This window comes from Ranitomeya variabilis, chromosome 3 (genome assembly GCF_051348905.1).
Source record: "Ranitomeya variabilis isolate aRanVar5 chromosome 3, aRanVar5.hap1, whole genome shotgun sequence".
In the NCBI taxonomy this organism is placed as follows: Eukaryota; Metazoa; Chordata; class Amphibia; order Anura; family Dendrobatidae; genus Ranitomeya; species Ranitomeya variabilis.
The window spans coordinates 317,151,084-317,171,472 of record NC_135234.1 but is presented as its reverse complement, the minus strand read 5'-3'; the positions used below and the strand labels follow the sequence as shown (position 1 = coordinate 317,171,472).

The 20,389-nt window shown below is 46.5% G+C and overlaps 1 protein-coding gene across 1 annotated transcript in view; it reads left to right on the top strand.

Moving 5' to 3' along the window:
- Positions 1-19,041, top strand: part of CD164L2 (CD164 molecule like 2) — a 447,628-nt gene extending 428,587 nt beyond the window's left edge. Inside the window, exon 5 of the mRNA XM_077299585.1 lies at positions 17,610-19,041. Within this exon, the coding sequence (XP_077155700.1) occupies positions 17,610-17,628 (19 nt within the window). The 3' untranslated portion in view covers positions 17,629-19,041. The remainder of the gene's footprint in view (positions 1-17,609) is intronic.
- Positions 19,042-20,389: the final 1,348 nt, after the last annotated feature.

Below are 20,389 nucleotides of genomic sequence, written 5' to 3'. Positions count from 1 at the left end.
TCTTAAGATTCCCTCTTATAAATTGGGTCCTCGTTGGTGTTGAGCCACCCCTATAGTGTTCGAGTTCGGTTCGCCGAATTGGGGCGTGTTCGACGAATGTTCGTCGAACGTTCAATGAACACCGTCGAACCCCATTGAAACCAATGGCAGGCAAACACAAACACATACAAACACATAGAAAACACATAGAAAACACCTTAAAAGGTGTCCAAAAGCTGACAAACTGCTCAGAAGACACAACAAACATATGGAAAAGTCACAAGTACATATAGTCATGAGAAAAGAAAAGAGGTGGAGGAGTAAAAGGAGGAGGAGACACAGATATAGGCATATAGAAGGCATTCAACCAGCAGCACTCAGATAATCACAGTGCACACTCCAAAGTCCATGGATCCAACTGGACCAATACTCACAAAAAGTTGAAGAAAGAGCAGCATCCGTTTCCAGGTGAAAAAATAGTACAAAATCTTTATTCTGCCATCACATTATACAACGTTTCGGCCACAAAATGGCCTTTGTCAAGTATAACAGATACAGATATAGGCATGTTATGCCCTTCTAAAATCAAGAAAGGCTGTAGTAAAAATCTAAAATCAGCCTACCAACATCCAGACGTCGTGACAAAAAAAAAATTAAAAAAGAAATATCTTTAGGTAGAATGGCGGGTCCATTCAGAACACTTTCCTTAGAAGACGTAGTGGTACCCCCATTGGGAGTCGTGCCAAAAAAGGAACCCAATACATTCAGACTAATCCACCATTTGTCATATCCAAGGGGCAGGTCGGTAAACGACAACATCGACGCGGAACCAAGTACAGTACTATATACTGTACCTCCTTTGACAAGGCAATCAGGCGGGTCAATAAGTTGGGAAGCGGCACCCTAATGGCCAAAACGGACATTGAGGGGGCGTTCCGGTTACTACCTGTGCCTCCGAATAGTGTCCGCCTATGGGGCTGCTTCTGTGAAGGAGCATACTACATAGATCGCTGTTTGCCCATGGGGTGCTCCATATCCTGCTCACTATTTGAGGCATTTAGTTGCTTCCTCGAATGGGTCGTCATGGACTTTTCTAAGGGAGCACATATTATCCATTACCTTGACAACTTCTTATGCCTGGGCCCAAAAGATTCTCCACAGTGTGAATACACGCAGTAGTCCACCTGTGAGAAGGAGAGAACTGGAGGGAAAGCGGACACCCCAGAGCCGAGGGGTTAGATTGAGAAAGGAAGAAGGCGGTGTAGCTTGCTTCATGGGTGGGGTACTCTGGGCCTGGTAGCAGTTTCTGCTGCTCAGCAAAGTATTGCCTGGGCTAGATGCAGTTAAAAATTAGTACTTAGATAAACAGGCGGTGTAGCTTGCTTCATGGGTGGGGTACTCTGCGAAGTAGCACAAAATGCTACTAGGCCCCAAAGGATTTCCTGGGCTAGATGCAGTAAAAAATTAGTAATTATTTAAACAGGCGGTGTAGCTTGCTTCATAAGTGGGCTACTCTGCTGAGTAGCAGATACTGCTACTAGGCCCAAAGTATTGCCTGGGCTAGATGCAGTTCAAAATTATTAATTAGATAAACAGGTGGTGTAGCTTGCTTCATGGGTGGATTACTCTGCTGACTAGCAGACACTGAAGCTTTGGAGCAGATCTCTGAATCCCAGGCCATAGTATGAGTAAACAGCTCTGCAGACTCAACCATCTGTCTTACCCCAAGCCATAGTGTATATAGTTTCTAAAGGTTAAAAGGGAGGGAGCGACCCCACCCACCTGGAATTGACGATGCCAACGTCATGTAAAACACAGCAAGGGGACTCCAAAAAGAGTCTCAATTTTTTCCAAAAATTGGGCCACAGACACCATTTAAGTGGCATCAATTTCGCCAGAGTTTCTTAAAATGGTTGGTGTGGTGATTTTCAAAAATCATCAAGCTTTCAGTCTCCCCAGGATGACACAGGGGTAGAAAAGTCATTGCGGGTGCAGGATTTGCTCATCTTGATGAACGTTAGTCTGTCTACATTGTCACTGGACAGCCGCATGCGTTTATCTGTCAGCACACCACCAGCAGCGCTGAACACACGTTCAGAGAGAACGCTGGCTGCAGGGCACGACAAGATCTCCAAGGCATGAGTGGGAGCTCAGGCCATTTTTCCAGATTGGAAGCCCAAAATGAGCAAGGGTCCAGTTCCACACTCATGGCATCGATGTTAACTTGGAGATTCTCCTGTACCATCCTCTCTAGGCATTGGCTATGCGTCAGACTTCTTGTCTCCTGTGGCCTTGCAAAAGAAGGTAAAAAAATACTTGAAATGATTGAAAAAAATTGCTGTTACCACCAGATACAATGTTACTGTTACAGTTTGAGTGATGACTCGACAGTCCCATGGTTGGGAGGTTAGAACTCAGAGATTCACTGCGTGCACCACTGGTGTTTTGTGGAAAAGCAGATGTAAGATTCTGTAACAGTCTCTGCTGATACTCCTGCACACGTGAATCCTTTTCTATGGCAGGAATTATTTCGCCAAATGTACTTTTGTACCGGGGATCTAAGAGTGTGGCAACCCAGTAGTCGGCATGTTGCAGGTGGTGCAGCAAGAAGGCACTCATGTGTCTTGCGCATCCAGGAGGAGTCCTTCTTGTCTTGGTGGTGGCGAGGTGAGAATCATGCTTCCTTCCTCTGCCCTCTCTCCCCAACCTCGCACAACAGAAATTTGATCAAGGTCTCCCTCATCTGATTGAGTCTTCCATGCCCAGCGCCAGTTCGTCCTCCACTTCTTCCTCGGCTCCTGCACCTTCCTCAACAATTTGGCTGCTACCATGCGCCCTTGGTAATCCTCCTCCCCCATCCTCCAATGCCAGCCGCCTTGGTGCTGCCGACCGTCTGGACCTTCGAGATATTATCCCTTCCGCATACAACTCCTCCTGTTCATCTTCCTCCTCCTCTTGTCCCACCACCTGACTCCGAATACTGTTTAAAGGGAACCTGTTACCCCCCAGTCATTTCAAACTAAAAGAGCCACCTTGTGCAGCAGTAATGCTGCATTCTGACAAGGTGGCTCTTTTAGTTCTGGGTGCTGTAACTAGAGAAATAATCTGTTTTTTAATTTGTCAGAAATACCTGGTCTTCAGTCAAGGAGGCCGGCGTTTCCCCCCTGCTTTAGACGCCACACAGCTGTCACTCACATCTTCTTGGCGCCGGGCGCCGCCGCCTCCTCGCCGCTGTTTTGAAAATAGCTGGCGCCTGCGCTCTATTCCCCTGCCTGGTGCAGGCGCAGTGAGCGCTGCCCGTCTTTCCTCATATGCAGCCCAGCTGACTGCGCCTGCGCGGCCGCCCTGTCTGTGAATCCCAGCCCCGCAATGTGAATAAATCATAAGTCACTGTGGGGCTGGGAATCACAAGCAGGGCGGCAGCGCAGGCGCAGTCAGCTGGGCTGCATATGAGGAAATGCAGTGCCCCAGAGTCCTGGTCATTGCAGTATTGTCGCTCTTCCACAAGGGGGAGTGATGGTACGTCTGATGGCACTAAAGGAGTTCACCTGACCAGGTATCACAGTCACACACTACACTTCACACTCCGGCCACCAGGGGGAGCAAAGGGTCCTATCTATTAGGCCACTCCTCACACTCTGGTAAAACTGGTAGTCGGATAGGAAGTTAGGGAGAAGCTGACTGGGCTCGGCCCCAGGAACATCGAGTCAGAGAGAGAGAAGCTGACTGGGGAGACCCAGGGAGGACCTGTCAGGGGTGGGATCCTGACAGCGGCCTAGCACGAGATAGAGCGTTACGGAGCTGCGCCTGCACTTCCTTGCGGCAGCATCCTAAGAAAGGACCAGAAGCGAAGTATATTGTGGAGAAGTGAGAAACGAGATCACAGCACAAGGAGATAATACCAGGAGGAGTCCTGCCTTGAGATCGGCAACATCCTTCTGAGGCACGTAGCCGGCGGCCGGAACGCCGAGGGAGTGATTGGCTCTACGCATTACTCTGAACTACGGCAGGGCAGTTAATTCCAAGTTGGTTGTCCAACCTTTACACCTAATGAAGACAACAGAGGCAAATTGTGGGAGAGGGGTGTCTCTAGGGTCCCTATAAAATAGCTCCAGGCCTACCCCGTCATACGGGTGCGTCCAATCCATATCATCTGGGGGACGGAGAGAGAGAGAGACAGAAACATACACGACAGTTGTGAGGACTATCCCGTGGTGCTCAGCAGGGAAGTACTACAGCACACAGGCGCTAGTAGGAAGGCTACTGATTTCCACCTGCAAAGGGAACTCTGGATGTGCCTTCAGACCGGCAGGTCTCAGCCAGCCCTGTTAGCAGTGCTCTGGATTGTGGATGCCGAAGCCTTCAGTAAAAAGGTAAAGAGACTGCAACCCTGTGTCTTCGTCATTTACTGCGACCTACACCATTACTATCCACTCATCAAGGGAAGCCCTGGGGACATACTTCACCTGTGGGAAGGTATACCATCTAGCTGCCATTCCATCACCCCAGTGGACCCCTAGCAGCGTCGGTCACCCTGACTGAATACCACAGGTGGCGTCACGAACACTTGACAAACTTTCATCCCCTTTAATTGGGCGCCCCTTAGCAGGGCCATGGGCCGGGTCGGGCCACCGTGACATCCCCAGAACTGAGACAGAGGGACCCGGTACCGAGTACTCCACTGCCCTGCATCTGGGGGGCGCTCCAAATCTTGGCGTCACGAACAGGTTCTACTTAAGCCTGAAAATCAGGTCATGTATGCCTAAGAACTGTGTCGGAATTGTGCTTGAACTGTGATTTATTGCCAAGACTGTGTTTTGCCACTTGCCGCCAAAAATTCTCTCCAAAACCACCGCCATTACAGCGCCACAAGGAGCGCAGGTGAAGAAGAAGGGCGTGGAGTTGTGGGCGTGAACGAACCGAAGAGCGCGAAGAACAATGGCCGCCCAGTCTAAATATTTCTGTACCTTGAGGACGTGTCCATCAGCAGCCGAGATCCGCCTCCTGATCCTCAATGGAGGGCGGAGACAAAAAAAGCGAAACCGCCCACGAAGGAGAGAGCGGAAAAAGGACAAAGAAGAAGTCAGCCACGTGGAGGACGCCATGGCCAGCCACCCAGAGCCGGAGCGTGGGGTCGGAGCAGAGGACTCCCCCAGCTACCCGGCGGGGCACCTTAACCAGGCCTCCACCGCTGATGCTGAATTCCTGCAGGCCGGAGTGGACGAGCTCAGCGACCAACTCCGGCGGACGCAGCTGAGCACTGAGGCCGGGTGGAAGAAGACCTTCATCGGGAGCCTCCCCAGACACCTGTCGGCAGCCTCGTCTGGTCTGGAGCAAGAAAGAAGTTCCAGCGCTCCGAAGCCAGAAAGCAAGGCCCTGCCGGAAAGCGAGATGCTGCAAACAGAGATGACAACGTCGCAGCACAAGGCCCCGCAACCAGCGTTCCAGACCCCAGCGGAGACAGAGCAGACCGGTACCGGAGGGACCGCTTCTGAAGCAGGTATGAAGAATGACCCTGCCCTGATGACCGACACCAGTCCAGCGACTGCTAGTGCCACAGCTGCTGACTCTGTTCCAGTGACTGATCTTGCCGCAGCCGATACCTCTGCTGCAGCAAATGCCCATACTCACGCTACGCAGACCTCCATCGCTGCGCATGACTTAACTGTACATGAAAGACGGATTAACGGCGTTTATCCAGCACTGGGTGTAACCCTGGACCTCACCCTTCCCAGGCCAAGAAGGGATAAGTGCCAGGTGCAGCCCTGGAAGCCGTCCAACTAAACCTCGGAGAACCGAAAACTGTAAATAGTTAACTGTTTGTTTTCCTGTTTTTGCTGCTTTAAACCCGTTCAGGGTTATGTCTCTTAAAGGGATCCCTTTGTTGACCCGGGATCCCTACTTGACAAACTTTCATCCCCTTTAATTAGGCGCCCTTTAGCAGGGCCACGGGCCGGGTTGGGCCACCATGACATCCCCAGAACCGAGACAGAGGGACCCGATGCTGAGTACCCCACTGCCCTGCCTCTGGGGGCGCTCCAGAAACACGGGCAGCGCTCACTGCGCCTGCACCAGGCATTGGAAAAGAGAGCAGGCGCCGACTATTTTCAAAACAGCGGTGAGTAGGAGGCGGCACCCAGCGCCAAGAAGATGTGAGTGACAGCTGTGTGGCGTCTAAAGCAGGGGGGAAATGCCAGCCTCATTGACTGAAGACCAGGTATTTCTGACAAATTAAAAAACTGATTATTTCTCTAGTTACAGCACCCAGAACTAAAAGAGCCACCTTGTCAGAATGCAGCATTACTGCTGCACAAGGTGGCTCTTTTAGTTTGAAATGACTGGGGGGGGGGGGGGGGGTGACAGGTTCCCTTTAAGGTGTGCTCCAGCATGTAAATGACCGGAATAGTCATGCTGATAATGGCATCATCAGCACTAAACATTTCAAAACTGTGCAGAAGGGTGTATAGGTCCCTGATCTGAGACCACTCCTGCAGCATGATTTGCCCCACCTTTGGATCTCGTAGGCCCAGGCTATACATCATAACATATTGCACCAGGGCTCGTCGGTGCTGCCACAGTCGCTGCAACATGTGCAGAGTTGAAATACACCGTGTGGGCTTATCGCATTTCAGCCGGTGAACTGGCAGGCCCAACAACTTCTGAAGAGATGTAAGTCGTTGAGCTGCGGGAAGTGAACGGCGGAAAAGAGCACACAGCGACCGTGCCCTCTGCAGAAGCCCATCTAGTCCGGGATAGTGGGATAAAAATTCCTGGACAACCAGATTCAAAACGTGAGCCATGCAACGCACGTGTCACGTGTGTGACATTGCCCCGGTGAAGGGCTGCACCCAGGTTTGCAGCATTGTCGCACATGGCCTTCCCTAGCTGCAGGTTCAGTGGAGGCAACCATTGATGGAACTCGGTCTCCAGAGCTGACCACAACTCCTCAGCTCTGTGACTCACATTTCCCAGACATTTCAAGGTAAACACCGCCTGATGCCGTTGAGCCCTGGTGACAGCATAGTAAGGAGCTGTGCAGGATTCTTTCTGCGCAGTTAGAACGTGGGTGGCATTACCAGACAGGCTTTGGGTGCAGGTGGAGGACCGAGAGGAGGTTGAGGAGGCAGAAGCAGGGGAGGAACTTAGAAATACAGAGGATCGACGCGCAACTCGTGGGGATGGCAAGACTTGGAAAGCAGCCCCTTCTCCTGATGTCACCATAGTTACCCAGTGCCCAGTCACCGACATGTAACGCCCCTGTCCATGTCTACTCGTCCAAGTGTCTGTGGTGAAATGCACCCTGTCACACACAGAGTTTCTCAAGGAAGCGGTGATGTTGTTTGCAACATGCTGGTGTAGCGCAGGCACAGCTTTCTTTGAGAAGTAGTGGTGACTGGGCATCTGGTACTGGGGCACTGCGACGGACATAAGGTCTCGAAAATCTTGTGTGTCCACCAGGCGGAAAGGCAGCATTTCTGTAGCCAACAGCTTGCAGATGGTGAAATTCAACCTCTTAGCTTTGTCATGGCTAGGAGGAAATGGTCTTTTACTTGTTCACATCGAAGGGACTGAGGGCTGGCTGACGTGCTTAGATGGGCTTGAGTAGGGTGTCTCTGGCAAACTGCTGGTTTGTGAGGAAGGTGCAGGCGGAAATATGTTGCCTTGATCAAAATGTGGTGGTCTCGATGTCGGAGAGCGTTCAACACCAGCGGGTGTTTCCACTTGCAAATTTACTGATGACCTGCCAATCACACTGGCTGTTGCGGGTAAAGAGGTGGAAGGTCTGCGTCCAAAACCATGTGCGACTGCTGTCCCCACAGTCACAGAGGATGAAGGGGCCGCGGATGCACTTGATTGGGCAGACGGTGGTTGGCCCGGCCCACTAGGCTGCATTGTAGCACAGTGAGCTTCCCACTGCAACTTATGCCTCATATCCATGTGACGGTTCATGCATGAAGTACTCAAACTATTCATTTTTTGGCCTCTACTGAGATTTTGGTGACAAATCTTACAGACAACATGAGTTGGGTCATCCTTTGCAATCTCAAAAAATGCCCAAGCTATGCAAGGCTTAGAGCCCATGCCACCTGAAGAGCCAACACGACTTGTGCTCAGAGGCATAGTTGTGGTTGAGGATGCAGTTGTTGACATCCTTCCACTACTCCATCTCTGCCCAGGAAGGTGGAAACTAACCTCATAGTCACTAGCATCCTCCTCCACCTCCTCTGCTGACCTCATGGACTGGCGGACGGTGGGTTGACAGTAAGTGGGGTCTCCAACCTCGTTATCATCACCCTGTGTGTTCTCACACTCGTTGTCCTCAGAGCCAACCTCTTCCTGCCCTGACCGAAAAGTCAAGTTTTCGTTCCAATCAGGTATCTCAGTCTCATCATCATCTTCCTCATTGTCTCCACCAACAGGAGTTACAGTTTGGGAACGAGGGTCTACATTATGCTCAGAACCTTCTTCATCTGGGCCTGGATCCGACTCACAAAGACTCTGGGCATCAGTGCAGATCATTTCCTCATCTGGATTCACAGAAGCTCTGGAGCAGACCTCTGATTCCCAGGCTATAGTAGAGTAAACACTGCAGCTCTGCAGACCCAACCATCTGTGTTACCCCATACTCAGACGGGCGGCTGGAGACTTGGGAGCTGTGAGGAAGCAAGTGCGATTGGAGTGACACCTCTGAGGACTGGAGTATTTGTGATATTGAAGTTGAGGTGGAGGAGAGCCCACTTGAATGAACACTTAATATCCGTTCAAGCACCTGCTGTTTTTGTGCCTCATCTGGAATTTGTAGCGATGCTCGTAGCGATGGTCATAAGAAAGGGATCATATCAGATTGTCCACGAAAAGAAGTAGACATCTTACTTTGGCTGGAAGATGGTCTTTCTTCTGCAGATGTTACTGTTGCTTTACCACCTACCCCACGGACACAACTTTTTTTCCCTTTCCAACACACCTATTCCCCTTTCCACCAGCAGCAGGCCTTTTGCCACTCATTTTGGTGCTTTACTAATTGGCAACTCTGTAGTTGTTGGCACAAAAAACGATGGATGGAAACCGAGCAGAGCAGAGTGGCCAAACTGTGGTACTAGGCCCAAAATGATTTACTGGGTTAGATGCAGTAAAAATTTACATACACAGGCAGTGTAGTTAGCTTCACAGGCGGGCTACTCCGCTGACGTGCAGACACTGCTCCTAGGCCCAAAACGATTTACTGGGTTAGATGCAGTAAAAATTTACATACACAGGCAGTGTAGTTAGCTTCACAGGCGGGCTACTCTGCTGACGTGCAGACACTGCTCCTAGACCCAAAATGATTTACTGGGTTAGATGCAGTAAAAATTTAGATACACAGGTGGTGCAGTTAGCTTCACAGGCGGGCTACTCCGCTGATGTGCAGACACTGCTCCTAGGCCCAAAACGATTTACTGGGTTAGATGCAGTAAAAATTTAGATACACAGGCAGTGTAGCTTCACAGGTGGGCTACTCCGCTGACGTGCAGACACTGCTACTAAGCCCAAAATGATTTACTTTGTTAGATGCAGTAAAAATTTAGATACACAGGCGGTGTAGCTAGCTTTACAGGCGGGCTACTCCGCTGATGTGCAGACACTGCTCCTAGGCCCAAAACGATTTACTGGGTTAGATGCAGTAAAAATTTTGATACACAGGCAGTGTAGCTAGCTTCACAGGCGGCTACTCCACTGACGTGCAGACACTGCTACTAAGCCCAAAACGATTTACTGGGTTAGATGCAGTTAAAATTTAGATACACAGGTGGTGTGGCTAGCTTCACAGGCGGGCTACTCGGATGACTACCAGACAATGCTACTAGCCCAAAAGGATTGTCTGAGCTAGATTACACCAAATGCTGTGACAAACACTTGCACAGCACTGGCACAGACCTGCCTGGCAAAAAGTGCTATGAACTGCTGTAACCTACCCTGAAAAGGGCTGATATTGTAACTAGTCCCGACTCCCTAAACCTATCTCTATCTAACAGAAAATTCGCTCACAAAAAACACTTTTAGACTGTATAGCGCCCACAGCAGCGGTGCCGTCTAACACTAAGCTGCAGCAGTGAGGAAACGGTGGCGATGGGGAAAATGGCTGGTTCTTATAGGTCAAGGACTTGTGACATACACAGCCAATGACACATGCCCTTGCTTGTGTGCATCATATGCACATTGCTGTGTGTGTGTGCACTGCTGATAGGCTAAGAGACTGCACTGCCCCACTGTAAATGCGGTAACAAAAAAAAAAAAGGAGACGGCATTATTTCAGCACAGATCTATCCCCCACCTCCCCCCACCCACTGTACACTGAAATAGTCTATTAACATTGATAAACAGGCTTTTGATGAACGATTTTCACATTAAAACTAACTTGAACAGTTATCGAACAGAAACTCGAACAGCCGAATTTTAAGCAAATTGTTCGAGTTCGTCGAACGACTCGAACACCACCCAAAACAGCTCGAATTTGAAATTGGCGAACAGTTCGACTCGAACACCGCTCATCTCTAGTCTTCGTTACATTTGTCCCTTTGAGATCCTGTCTCAAGTCAATGACATGGCCTCCAAGTTGAAGCTGTCTGCCTTGCTCTGTGTCTCCAACTCCTTCCATGTGTCTCTCCTTAAGGCCGGCGTCACACTGGCGAGTTTTACGGACGTAAGAGCGCAGAAACTACGTCCGTAAAACTCGCATAACATACGGCACAATTATTCTCAATGGGGCTGCTCCTATTAGCCGTATATTACGGTTCAGTATTATACGGCTTTCTACGGCCGTACAAAATCGCAGCATGCTGCGTTTGTCAGCGTACTGCGCAAAAAAATCGCCAATGAAAGTCTATGGGGGCGTGAAAAATACGGATTCCACACTGACCAGCAGTGTGACTTGCGAGAAATACGCAGCGGTGTTAGTGAAAAGTCGGTAATTCAATTGCCGGCTTTTAATTTCTCCTGCACAAACCCGACAGGATATGAGACATGGTTTACATACAGTAAACCATCTCATATCCCCATTTTTTTTGCATATTCCACATTACTAATGTTAGTAGTGTGTATGTGCAAAATTTCAGCGCTGTAGCTGCTGAAATAAAGGGTTAAATGGCGGAAAAAATTGGCGTGGGCTCCCGCGCAATTTTCTCCGCCAGAATGGTAAAGCCAGTGACTGAGGGCAGATATTAATAGCCAGGAGAGGGTCCATGGTTATTGGCCCCCCCCGTGGCTAAAAACATCTGCCCCCAGCCACCCCAGAAAAGGCACATCTGGAAGATGCGCCAATTCTGGCACTTGGCCACTCTCTTCCCACTCCCTGTAGCGGTGGGATATGGGGTAATGAAGGGTTAATGCCACCTTGCTATTGGAAGGTGACATTAAGCCAGATTAATAATGGAGAGGCGTCAATTATGACACCTATCCATTATTAATCCAATTGTAGGAAAGGGTTAAAAAACACACACACATGATTTAAAAGTATTTTAATGAAATAAACACAGCGGTTCTTGTAATAATTTATTGTACTCTCAGTCCATCAGGAACACCCTCGCTTGGAAAAATAATAAACGCACAAGATACATACCTTCTGCTGTCAGATCAGGTCCCACGAAGTAATCCATCTGAAGGGGTTAACTAATATTACAGGCAGAGCTGCGATAATCCACTCGCTCTGCCTGTAATCCCCGGGTGCTGAAAGGAAAGCAGTGATCTATACTTACATTCAGTTGCGGTGATGCGCCCCTGCTGGATGTTCTCATGAACTGCAGCCTGGGAACTTTTTCCCACGCTACAGGTCATATGAGGACATCCACCAGGGGGCGCATCACCGCGAATGAATGAAATGTAGGTCAATGACCTACATTTCCTTCAGTCGCGGTGATGCGCCCCCTGGTGGATGTCCTCATATGACCTGTAGCGTGGGAAAAAGTTCCCAGGCTGCAGTTCATGAGAACATCCAGCAGGGGCGCATCACCGCAACTGAATGTAAGTATAGATCACTGCTTTCCTTTCAGCACCCGGGGATTACAGGCAGAGCGAGTGGATTATCGCAGCTCTGCCTGTAATATTAGTTAACCCCTTCAGATGGATTACTTCGTGGGACCTGATCTGACAGCAGAAGGTATGTATCTTGTGCGTTTATTATTTTTCCAAGCGAGGGTGTTCCTGATGGACTGAGAGTACAATAAATTATTACAAGAACCGCTGTGTTTATTTCATTAAAATACTTTTAAATCATGTGTGTGTGTTTTTTAACCCTTTCCTACAATTGGATTAATAATGGATAGGTGTCATAATTGACGCCTCTCCATTATTAATCTGGCTTAATGTCACCTTCCAATAGCAAGGTGGCATTAACCCTTCATTACCCCATATCCCACCGCTACAGGGAGTGGGAAGAGAGTGGCCAAGTGCCAGAATTGGCGCATCTTCCAGATGTGCCTTTTCTGGGGTGGCTGGGGGCAGATGTTTTTAGCCACGGGGGGGGCCAATAACCATGGACCCTCTCCTGGCTATTAATATCTGCCCTCAGTCACTGGCTTTACCATTCTGGCGGAGAAAATTGCGCGGGAGCCCACGCCAATTTTTTCCGCCATTTAACCCTTTATTTCAGCAGCTACAGCGCTGAAATTTTGCACATACACACTACTAACATTAGTAGTGTGGAATATGCAAAAAAAATGGGGATATGAGATGGTTTACTGTATGTAAACCATGTCTCATATCCTGTCGGGTTCGTGCAGGAGAAATGAGAAGCCGGCAATTGAATTACCGGCTTTTAACACATATCGCGCTGAATGAAATCTAAATACAGAATATATATATATGTGTCTCAATGACATATATATATATATATACTGTATATATGTTTTCCCGAACATTTGAGCACATAAATCCATTAGATGTCGGTTTTGCAAGCCTGCGCGAAAATCTCGCAGTACGGATGCCATACGGATTACATACGGAGGATGCCATGCGCAAAATACGCTGACACACCCTGACTACGGATCACTATTTTGGGAACATTTCACCGTATTTCGGCCGTATTACGGCCGTAAAATACGGACCGTATTGTCTTACGCCGAGTGTGACGCCGGCCTAAACCTGTGGTTCTTAATCGCCATCATTCTTCTGTCGGTTCTTGTCTGCAACCTGTTAGCACTGATAACATTTGTGAAGTAAGAGATATACTAACCAGGAGAGAGGTTTGGGGGAGAACCTTCTTTATTGATTGGAAGGGGTATGGGCCTGAGGAGAGGTCATGGGAACCACGGGAGAACATCAACGCTGCTCGTATCTTGAGATTTCTTTCCAGCCTTATGAAAGGGGGATGTAAGAGATGGGGTTCTATCACAGCGCAACTCACCTTGCTTCCCGGGTCCCTTGCCGTGTCCTGCCTCTTCTTCCGGTTACTCATTCACGTTGGGGATCCCGTTCCCCATGCATGCGCGCTAGGCCGCTTAGGTCACGAGCACTCCCGGCTTCTTTATGATGCCGGGTTGTACTAACCCGGAAGCGCTGCCCTGCCTGAGCAGAGGCCTCCAGGTATATCCGGTCGCTTCCTGATAGAGGAAGGGCCTGATTGTTATCGTGCCTCTCTGTGCTCCCTCCAGGTCCACTTAGGTTTATGTACATCAGGTCCCTGTACGCTTCCAGTGTGTGCGTGCTATGCTCTGAACCTGTACGTTTCCAGGGTGTGCATGCTCTGCTCTGTCCCTGTACGCTTCCAGTGTGTGCGTGCTCTGCTCAGTCCCTGTACGATTCCAGTGTGTGCTTGCTCTGCTCAGTCTCTGTACACTTCCCTAGGATTCGACCCCACATCGGTCGCTTCCTAGGGACTCTGCAGCGTGCATTAAGGTATTTATCTGGATATTTCATTTGGTGAATTTTCGTTGGGCTACATATATTTATATGTGCATTACCTTCGATTATTATATCATTCAGCGATTGTGCTGATTTTTTCTCCTTCCCTCTCCTTTTGTTTCTCCGCTCTATTAAGCATATGCACTTTAGTAATATGTATGTATACATTTCTTGCACTGCATACTTTGCACATGTCACTTTTTGCACATGTTTTAATACTACTCTTAGGAGTGGCAGTATATTTGTTATTGTGGTCTGCTAACTAATTTTAGCACATGTTCACTGCCGTTCTTTATTTATTTATTTTTTGAATCGGCTATATATTTGGAATGTTTTTCTATTAAATATTTCTAGCACGTGCTCACTGTTGTTTCCTATTTTTATGAACTTTTTCCGGTATATTGTAATTGAACATTGTGTAGTCTGTTTGTCCCTTCGGTGTGCCCCTCAAGTTCTGGTATTGTCCCCACCTTTTTATATTTTTGTTCATTTTTTTGTATTAATAATAAAAAACTTTTCATTTATTTCTGGACGTATCTCGGGTGTTCTTCTTTGTTTATGATTATATCTTCCGATTTGTCCTTTTTTGAATTATCAATGTATACACATATTGAAGCGTAGGTATTTTCCTACTATTATTTATTACGTATTGCCGCAAACATCGTGTGTGTATTTTTTCCTTGAGTGTTCTCAAATATTTTTCTATTAATACATCCAAGAACTGTTTTTGCCATTTTGCCATGACTCATGTACAGTCTGTGATGTATTAGTATACTCAAGTCTTTTTCACACTTGCTGTTGCTTAGTTCTATTTCTCCCACGCTGTAGATATCATTTTAGTTTTTCTTGCCCAGATGTAGAATCTTGTATTTCTCCCTGTTAAATACCAGTCCTTTAGTTGCTTTCTCCAATGAAGCCAGGAACAGAATGAAAATTCTATTGCTCGATTGGAGGGAAACCCAATAGAGGTTTATATAATAGAAAGGTGTGGTTCTAATAAGCACCACAGCCAATAGACCATAAGGAACTTAAAATCCTTTCCATGCCACAAGAAACCTGTTAACTCATGAATAGCCATGTAGATTTAAAAAGGTCCTGTGCTCAGCTAATCACTTTGATCTTCTAATTGCAAATGTACCACAGGTCCCAGCAGAATGTGCTAAATTCATGACATTGGAGGACTACATAGGACCCATAATACTGTATGGAGGACAACATGGGACCTATAATAATGTATAGAGGATTATATGGAGACCATAATACTGTATGGAGATCAATATAGGTCCATTATACTGTATGGAGAAGTATTTGGGGCCCATTATTCTATATGTAGGACTATGTGGGACCATTATACTATATGGAGGACTATATAGGGCCCATAATATTGTATGAAGGACTATATGGATCCCATAATATTGTATGGAGGACTATGAGGGACCCATAATAGTTATGGAGGACTGTGTGGGGCCCATAATAATGTATGGAGGACTGTGTGGAGCCCACAGTAATATATGGAGGACTGTGTGAGGCCCATAATACTCAATGGAGGAGTATATAGAACCCATAATACTGCATGAAGGACTATATGTGGCCTATAATATTCCAAACCACTGTATGGAGGATTATATGAGGCCCATCATACTGTATGGATGCCATGCTGTGACCGTAGGACAGTTGGGGTAGGGGAAACCCTATACTGTTCCTTAATCTAGGAAGGCCCTAGTCTATCCCTAACCCCAGGGTTAACCCTGAAGGTGGAGATACCTGGGTCTCGAACCTCTCTGTGCTCCTAAAAAAAGCCTATGCAGCTCTTACCCTCTTCCCAGGGAGGAAAGGGGCAGGAGTAAAAGGGTAACACCGGCTGAACAAACAAGAGGAAACTATTCACAAAAAAATGCACGCAACAATCTCAAGACAACAACAGCAACTCTGCAGAACACTTTCTCCAATGAAGCCAGGAACAGAATGAAGATTCTATTGCTCGCATGGAGGGAAGCCCGACAGAGGTTTATATGATAGAAAGGTGTGGTTCTAATAAGCACTACAGCCAATAGACCATGAGGAACTTAAAATCCTTTCCATGCCACAAGAAACCTGTTAACTCATGAATGGCCATGTAGATTTAAAGAGGAACTGTGCTCAGCTAATCACCGCGATCTTCTAATCGCTAATGTACCACAGATCCCAGCAGAATGTGCTAAATTCATGACAATGGAGAACTGCATAGGGCTCATAATACTGTATGGAGGACTGAGCAGGGCCCATAATAATCCATAATGCTGTATGGATGACTATATGGAGCACATAATACTGTATGGAGGACTATATGGAGCTCATAATTACAGTGGAAACCTTAATAATAATAATTTTAATTCTATAGCGCCAACATATTCCACAGCACTTTACATTTTAGACCTACCTCTTTCAACAAGCCTACAACCTACAGTAACCCTGTTCAACTATACCGCTGCTCAACCACTTCTACCCTCACCTACTGTATCCTCACCCATCCATTATACTATATGGAAAGAATTATACAGTGTGAAAGTTTTTGTGGGGTCCATCATGCTGTGCAGATGCCAGTATGGGTGGTACCATTTACTGTTTGGGTGGCATTATACAGTGTGGATGGTTGTGTTGTAGCTATCACACTGAGTGGAGGAGTGTAGGGACCATTATGCTGCATGGAGGGCCGTTATAATGTATGGAGGGCTGTGTGGCGACCACAGTTTGGGCATCATACTGTGTTGGGGTCACCATTCTTTCCCGGGGGAGAGTTGAGGGAGCAGTATAGTAGGGTCATTATACCTTATGCGTGGAGGGTACTGTGGAAGAATCATACTCTGTTTCAGGGGGTCAATATAGTTGGGAATAAAAGAGCAATCTCGGGCTTCAATAGGAGTAAAATTACTTCAAAAGGGCTGCAAAGTTGTGAGACATGCTCTTCTGTGACCCTGACAAATATTCCTTCTTTTTTTGGTGTGGGAGTGGTGGTGCTGGTGGGGTGAATCAGAACTTATTCTATGGGGCTCCATGATTTCTATGTACATCCTTGCTTTCAAGTATATGCAAAAATATTGACCAAATACTACCACGTGAATGAGGTCTCAGGCAAAAAGTAGGAGTTCAGTGATTCAAAGCAGCAATCAGCAAATGCTTCAGGTCATTACTGGTCTTTATTGAATAGCACTGCACCTGACACTGTAATAGTTTCCCTTGCCATGCTCAGCATTATTCAGTAAAGCTCACTAATCAGAAGTGTTGCAGATTTTCTAATAGTACTATATCGGTAAGTGACCATAGGTGCTGATACCAGCACATTTGAGAAAGCCAAGAAAACGTGACCAACCCATTTACGCATTTAGCTGTGATTATATGGTGGCTGGCTGGCAAACTCAGCCAGTCATTAATGCAAACAATACCAACTGGTGCCCATGAGATGTGGTAGGGTTATAAGACCTGTTAATTTCAGATAAGTGAAAGTGCACTTTGTCATATTGTTTTAAAAAAAAATAAATAGACAACACCTATACTAGCCTAGAATATAAAGACTTTGATGATGTCCACATGAATTTATAATAATATTGGTTAAAAAGTGACCCCTTTAGTTTATTCCTTTGTGTATAAAATTCAGTGTTGTCTAAGTTGTTATTTAGACCAACAAATTAATACATTAGTAACCTACACTAATTTGCATTATTATATCATGCTATTACTTATGTTTTATGTCCATTATGTTGTCTTCTTTTTTGCAGGGAGGAAGCTCCTCAGTAAGACATTCTTACTTGTCATCTGATCCAGTCACTTTCGATCATATGAAGCACTGCAGAAGACGCAACATTACTATGTGTTTACCATGGATCTCATTATTTTGTATTTATCTGTACATTATAGTGTGACTGCAGTTAAACATTAGTTTTAGAGTCAAATAGAGCTATGATAAACAGATCTTAATACTGAATCCCACTACTAAGTAGATAGATCGTCTATTGCTTCTGATCTTCCGACCACATTTAGAAAGATTTTTCATTGCCTGATCACACTAGTTGTCATGTATATTTATATATTCTTTGTCAAAGGCATTAAATTGAGCAAATAGTGTGCCTTTCAGAAGAATCCATATACTGATTATGCAATCTAGTAAGTGTGCATACATTACAATAATGTTTTTCTCCGTATTCAGTAGGCAGATTTTTTCATATGGCCAGTGTTAAAGAGACTCTGTCAGCTCAGAATGACTGTTCGAACTAAGTACAGGATCTTGGTGCCTCATGCCAAACATTCAAGTGCATGTCACCACTTGCTTGTGTTCCTCCTATTGCCGCTCTATCAAGCCAGATCTGTCAATCAAAGAAAGGGGGGTGGTAGAGAGAAAACAAGCAGGTGGGTCTGTATAGTTCATTGTTTGGCCACACCAAGGGTTCTTCAAGAGCCTGTACCTGTCATTCTATGCTGACAGTCTCTTAAAGGTATATTTAGAGGGGACAATAATCTGGAAAAATGTGTTCATAGAAATACATGAGACAATTATCAATCCAATCTAAATAGGCCAGCAAACACCCAACAAATGAGCAAAAGGTTATTTCGTTATGGACAATAATTTTTAAGCTACCTTTAAAAATCATCATTTTCTGTAGCTTATTAATCCTTGTAAATAAGATACGTGGTAGTAATAACATGAGAATCTATGTGAACACAACAAATATATAAAAAATCATTCTGTGGGGCATAGAAGTATGGTCAGACTATCTAAACAGGCTATTATACAACTGCTGATTGATTTGGTTGTAGGCAATCACTGGTTGTTCAACGGCTGCTAATGTGTCATGTAAAGCCGCCATTGGATGAAAAGTGAAAGGTAACTGAAGCATAATTTCGGACCTTTTTCTAAACTATAAACCACTGTATCCCTTTAGCATAGCTCATCTTCTTAACAAATGTCAATTGACATTATTGGTGATTTTCTTAGCATGTGTCGGATATCTCCAGAAATGGAAAAGAAGAAAGGGCTATTTCCGAGCTCAAAGACCAGTTATGTGTGAAATAATTAATGAGCTTAATTTTGGTTGTAGTGCACTATAGATGACAACGGGTTAATTAGAAACAATTGAATAATGCATTTTTCTTGTTTAATAAAAGTCTTGTTGTTTCTTGTTTAATAAAATAAATACAACTGGCTAACTGAATTAACCCCTTACCAACAACTGTCTTACATATGCGGTGCAAATCAGTAGCAGGTGTATAGAGCTTGCCCCATAACGGGCAGGTAATGGCTGTGTGTTAAGGCCCCGTCTCACTTAGCGATTTACCAACGATCACGACCAGCGATATGACCTGGCCGTGATCGTTGGTAAGTCGCTGTGTGGTCGCTGGGGAGCTGTCACACAGACCGCTCTCCCCAGCGACCAACGATCAGGGGAACGACTTCGGCATCGTTGAAACTGTCTTCAACGATGCCGAAGTCCCCCTGCAGCACCCGGGTAACCAGGGTAAACATCGGGTTACTAAGCGCAGGGCCGCGCTTAGTAACCCGATGTTTACCCTGGTTACAAAAAAAAACAAACACTACATACTCGCCTTTCGGTGTCCAGGTCCCTTGCCGTCTGCTTCCTGCTCTGACTGAGCCGCCGTACTGTGAGAGCAGATCACAGCGGTGACGTCACTGCTGCGCTCTCACTTCTCACTGTACGGCCGGGAGTCAGTGAGAGCAGGAAGCAGACGGCAAGGGACACCGAAAGGCGAGTATGTACTGTTTGTTTTTTTTGGTAACCAGTAAACATCGGGTTACTAAGCGCGGCCCTGCGCTTAGTAACCCGATGTTTACCCTGGTTACCAGTGAAGACATCGCTGGATCGGTGTCACACACACCGATTCAGCGATGTCAGCGGGGCCTCAACGACCAAAAAAAGGTCCAGGCCATTCTGACACGACCAGCGATCTCGCAGCAGGGGCCTGATCGCTGGTACGTGTCACACATAGCGAGATCGCTATGGAGGTCGCTGTTGCGTCACAAAACTAGTGACTCAGCAGCGATCTCGCTAGCGATCTCGCTATGTGAGACGGGGGCTTTACTGTCAAAAGTCTTGTCTCCAACATCCGCGTAAAGCACTGAACACTCAGGGGCGGACACAGACTGCAGAGGGCCCCTGTGCAAGAAATCTTCCTGGGCCCCCCCCCATACCGCAACAAAGTTATGTAAACATACAGGTTGTAACATTACAGACTATTTAACAGATATATTATTGTATTATAAACAATAAAAAGGGGCATAAACACCACAACATATCAACAGGTATGTCAGATGCATGTAGGTGCTTAAAAGGGTTGTCCTCTACTAGACAACCCCTTCTTAAACTACCGTATATACTCGAGTATAAGCCGACCCGAGTATAAGCTGACCCCCCCCTAATTTTGCAACAAAAACTGGGAAAACTTATTGACTCAAGTATAAGCCTAGGGTGGAAAATGCAGCAGCTACCAGTAAATGTCAAAAATAAAAATAGATACCAATAAAAGTAAAATTAATTGAGACATC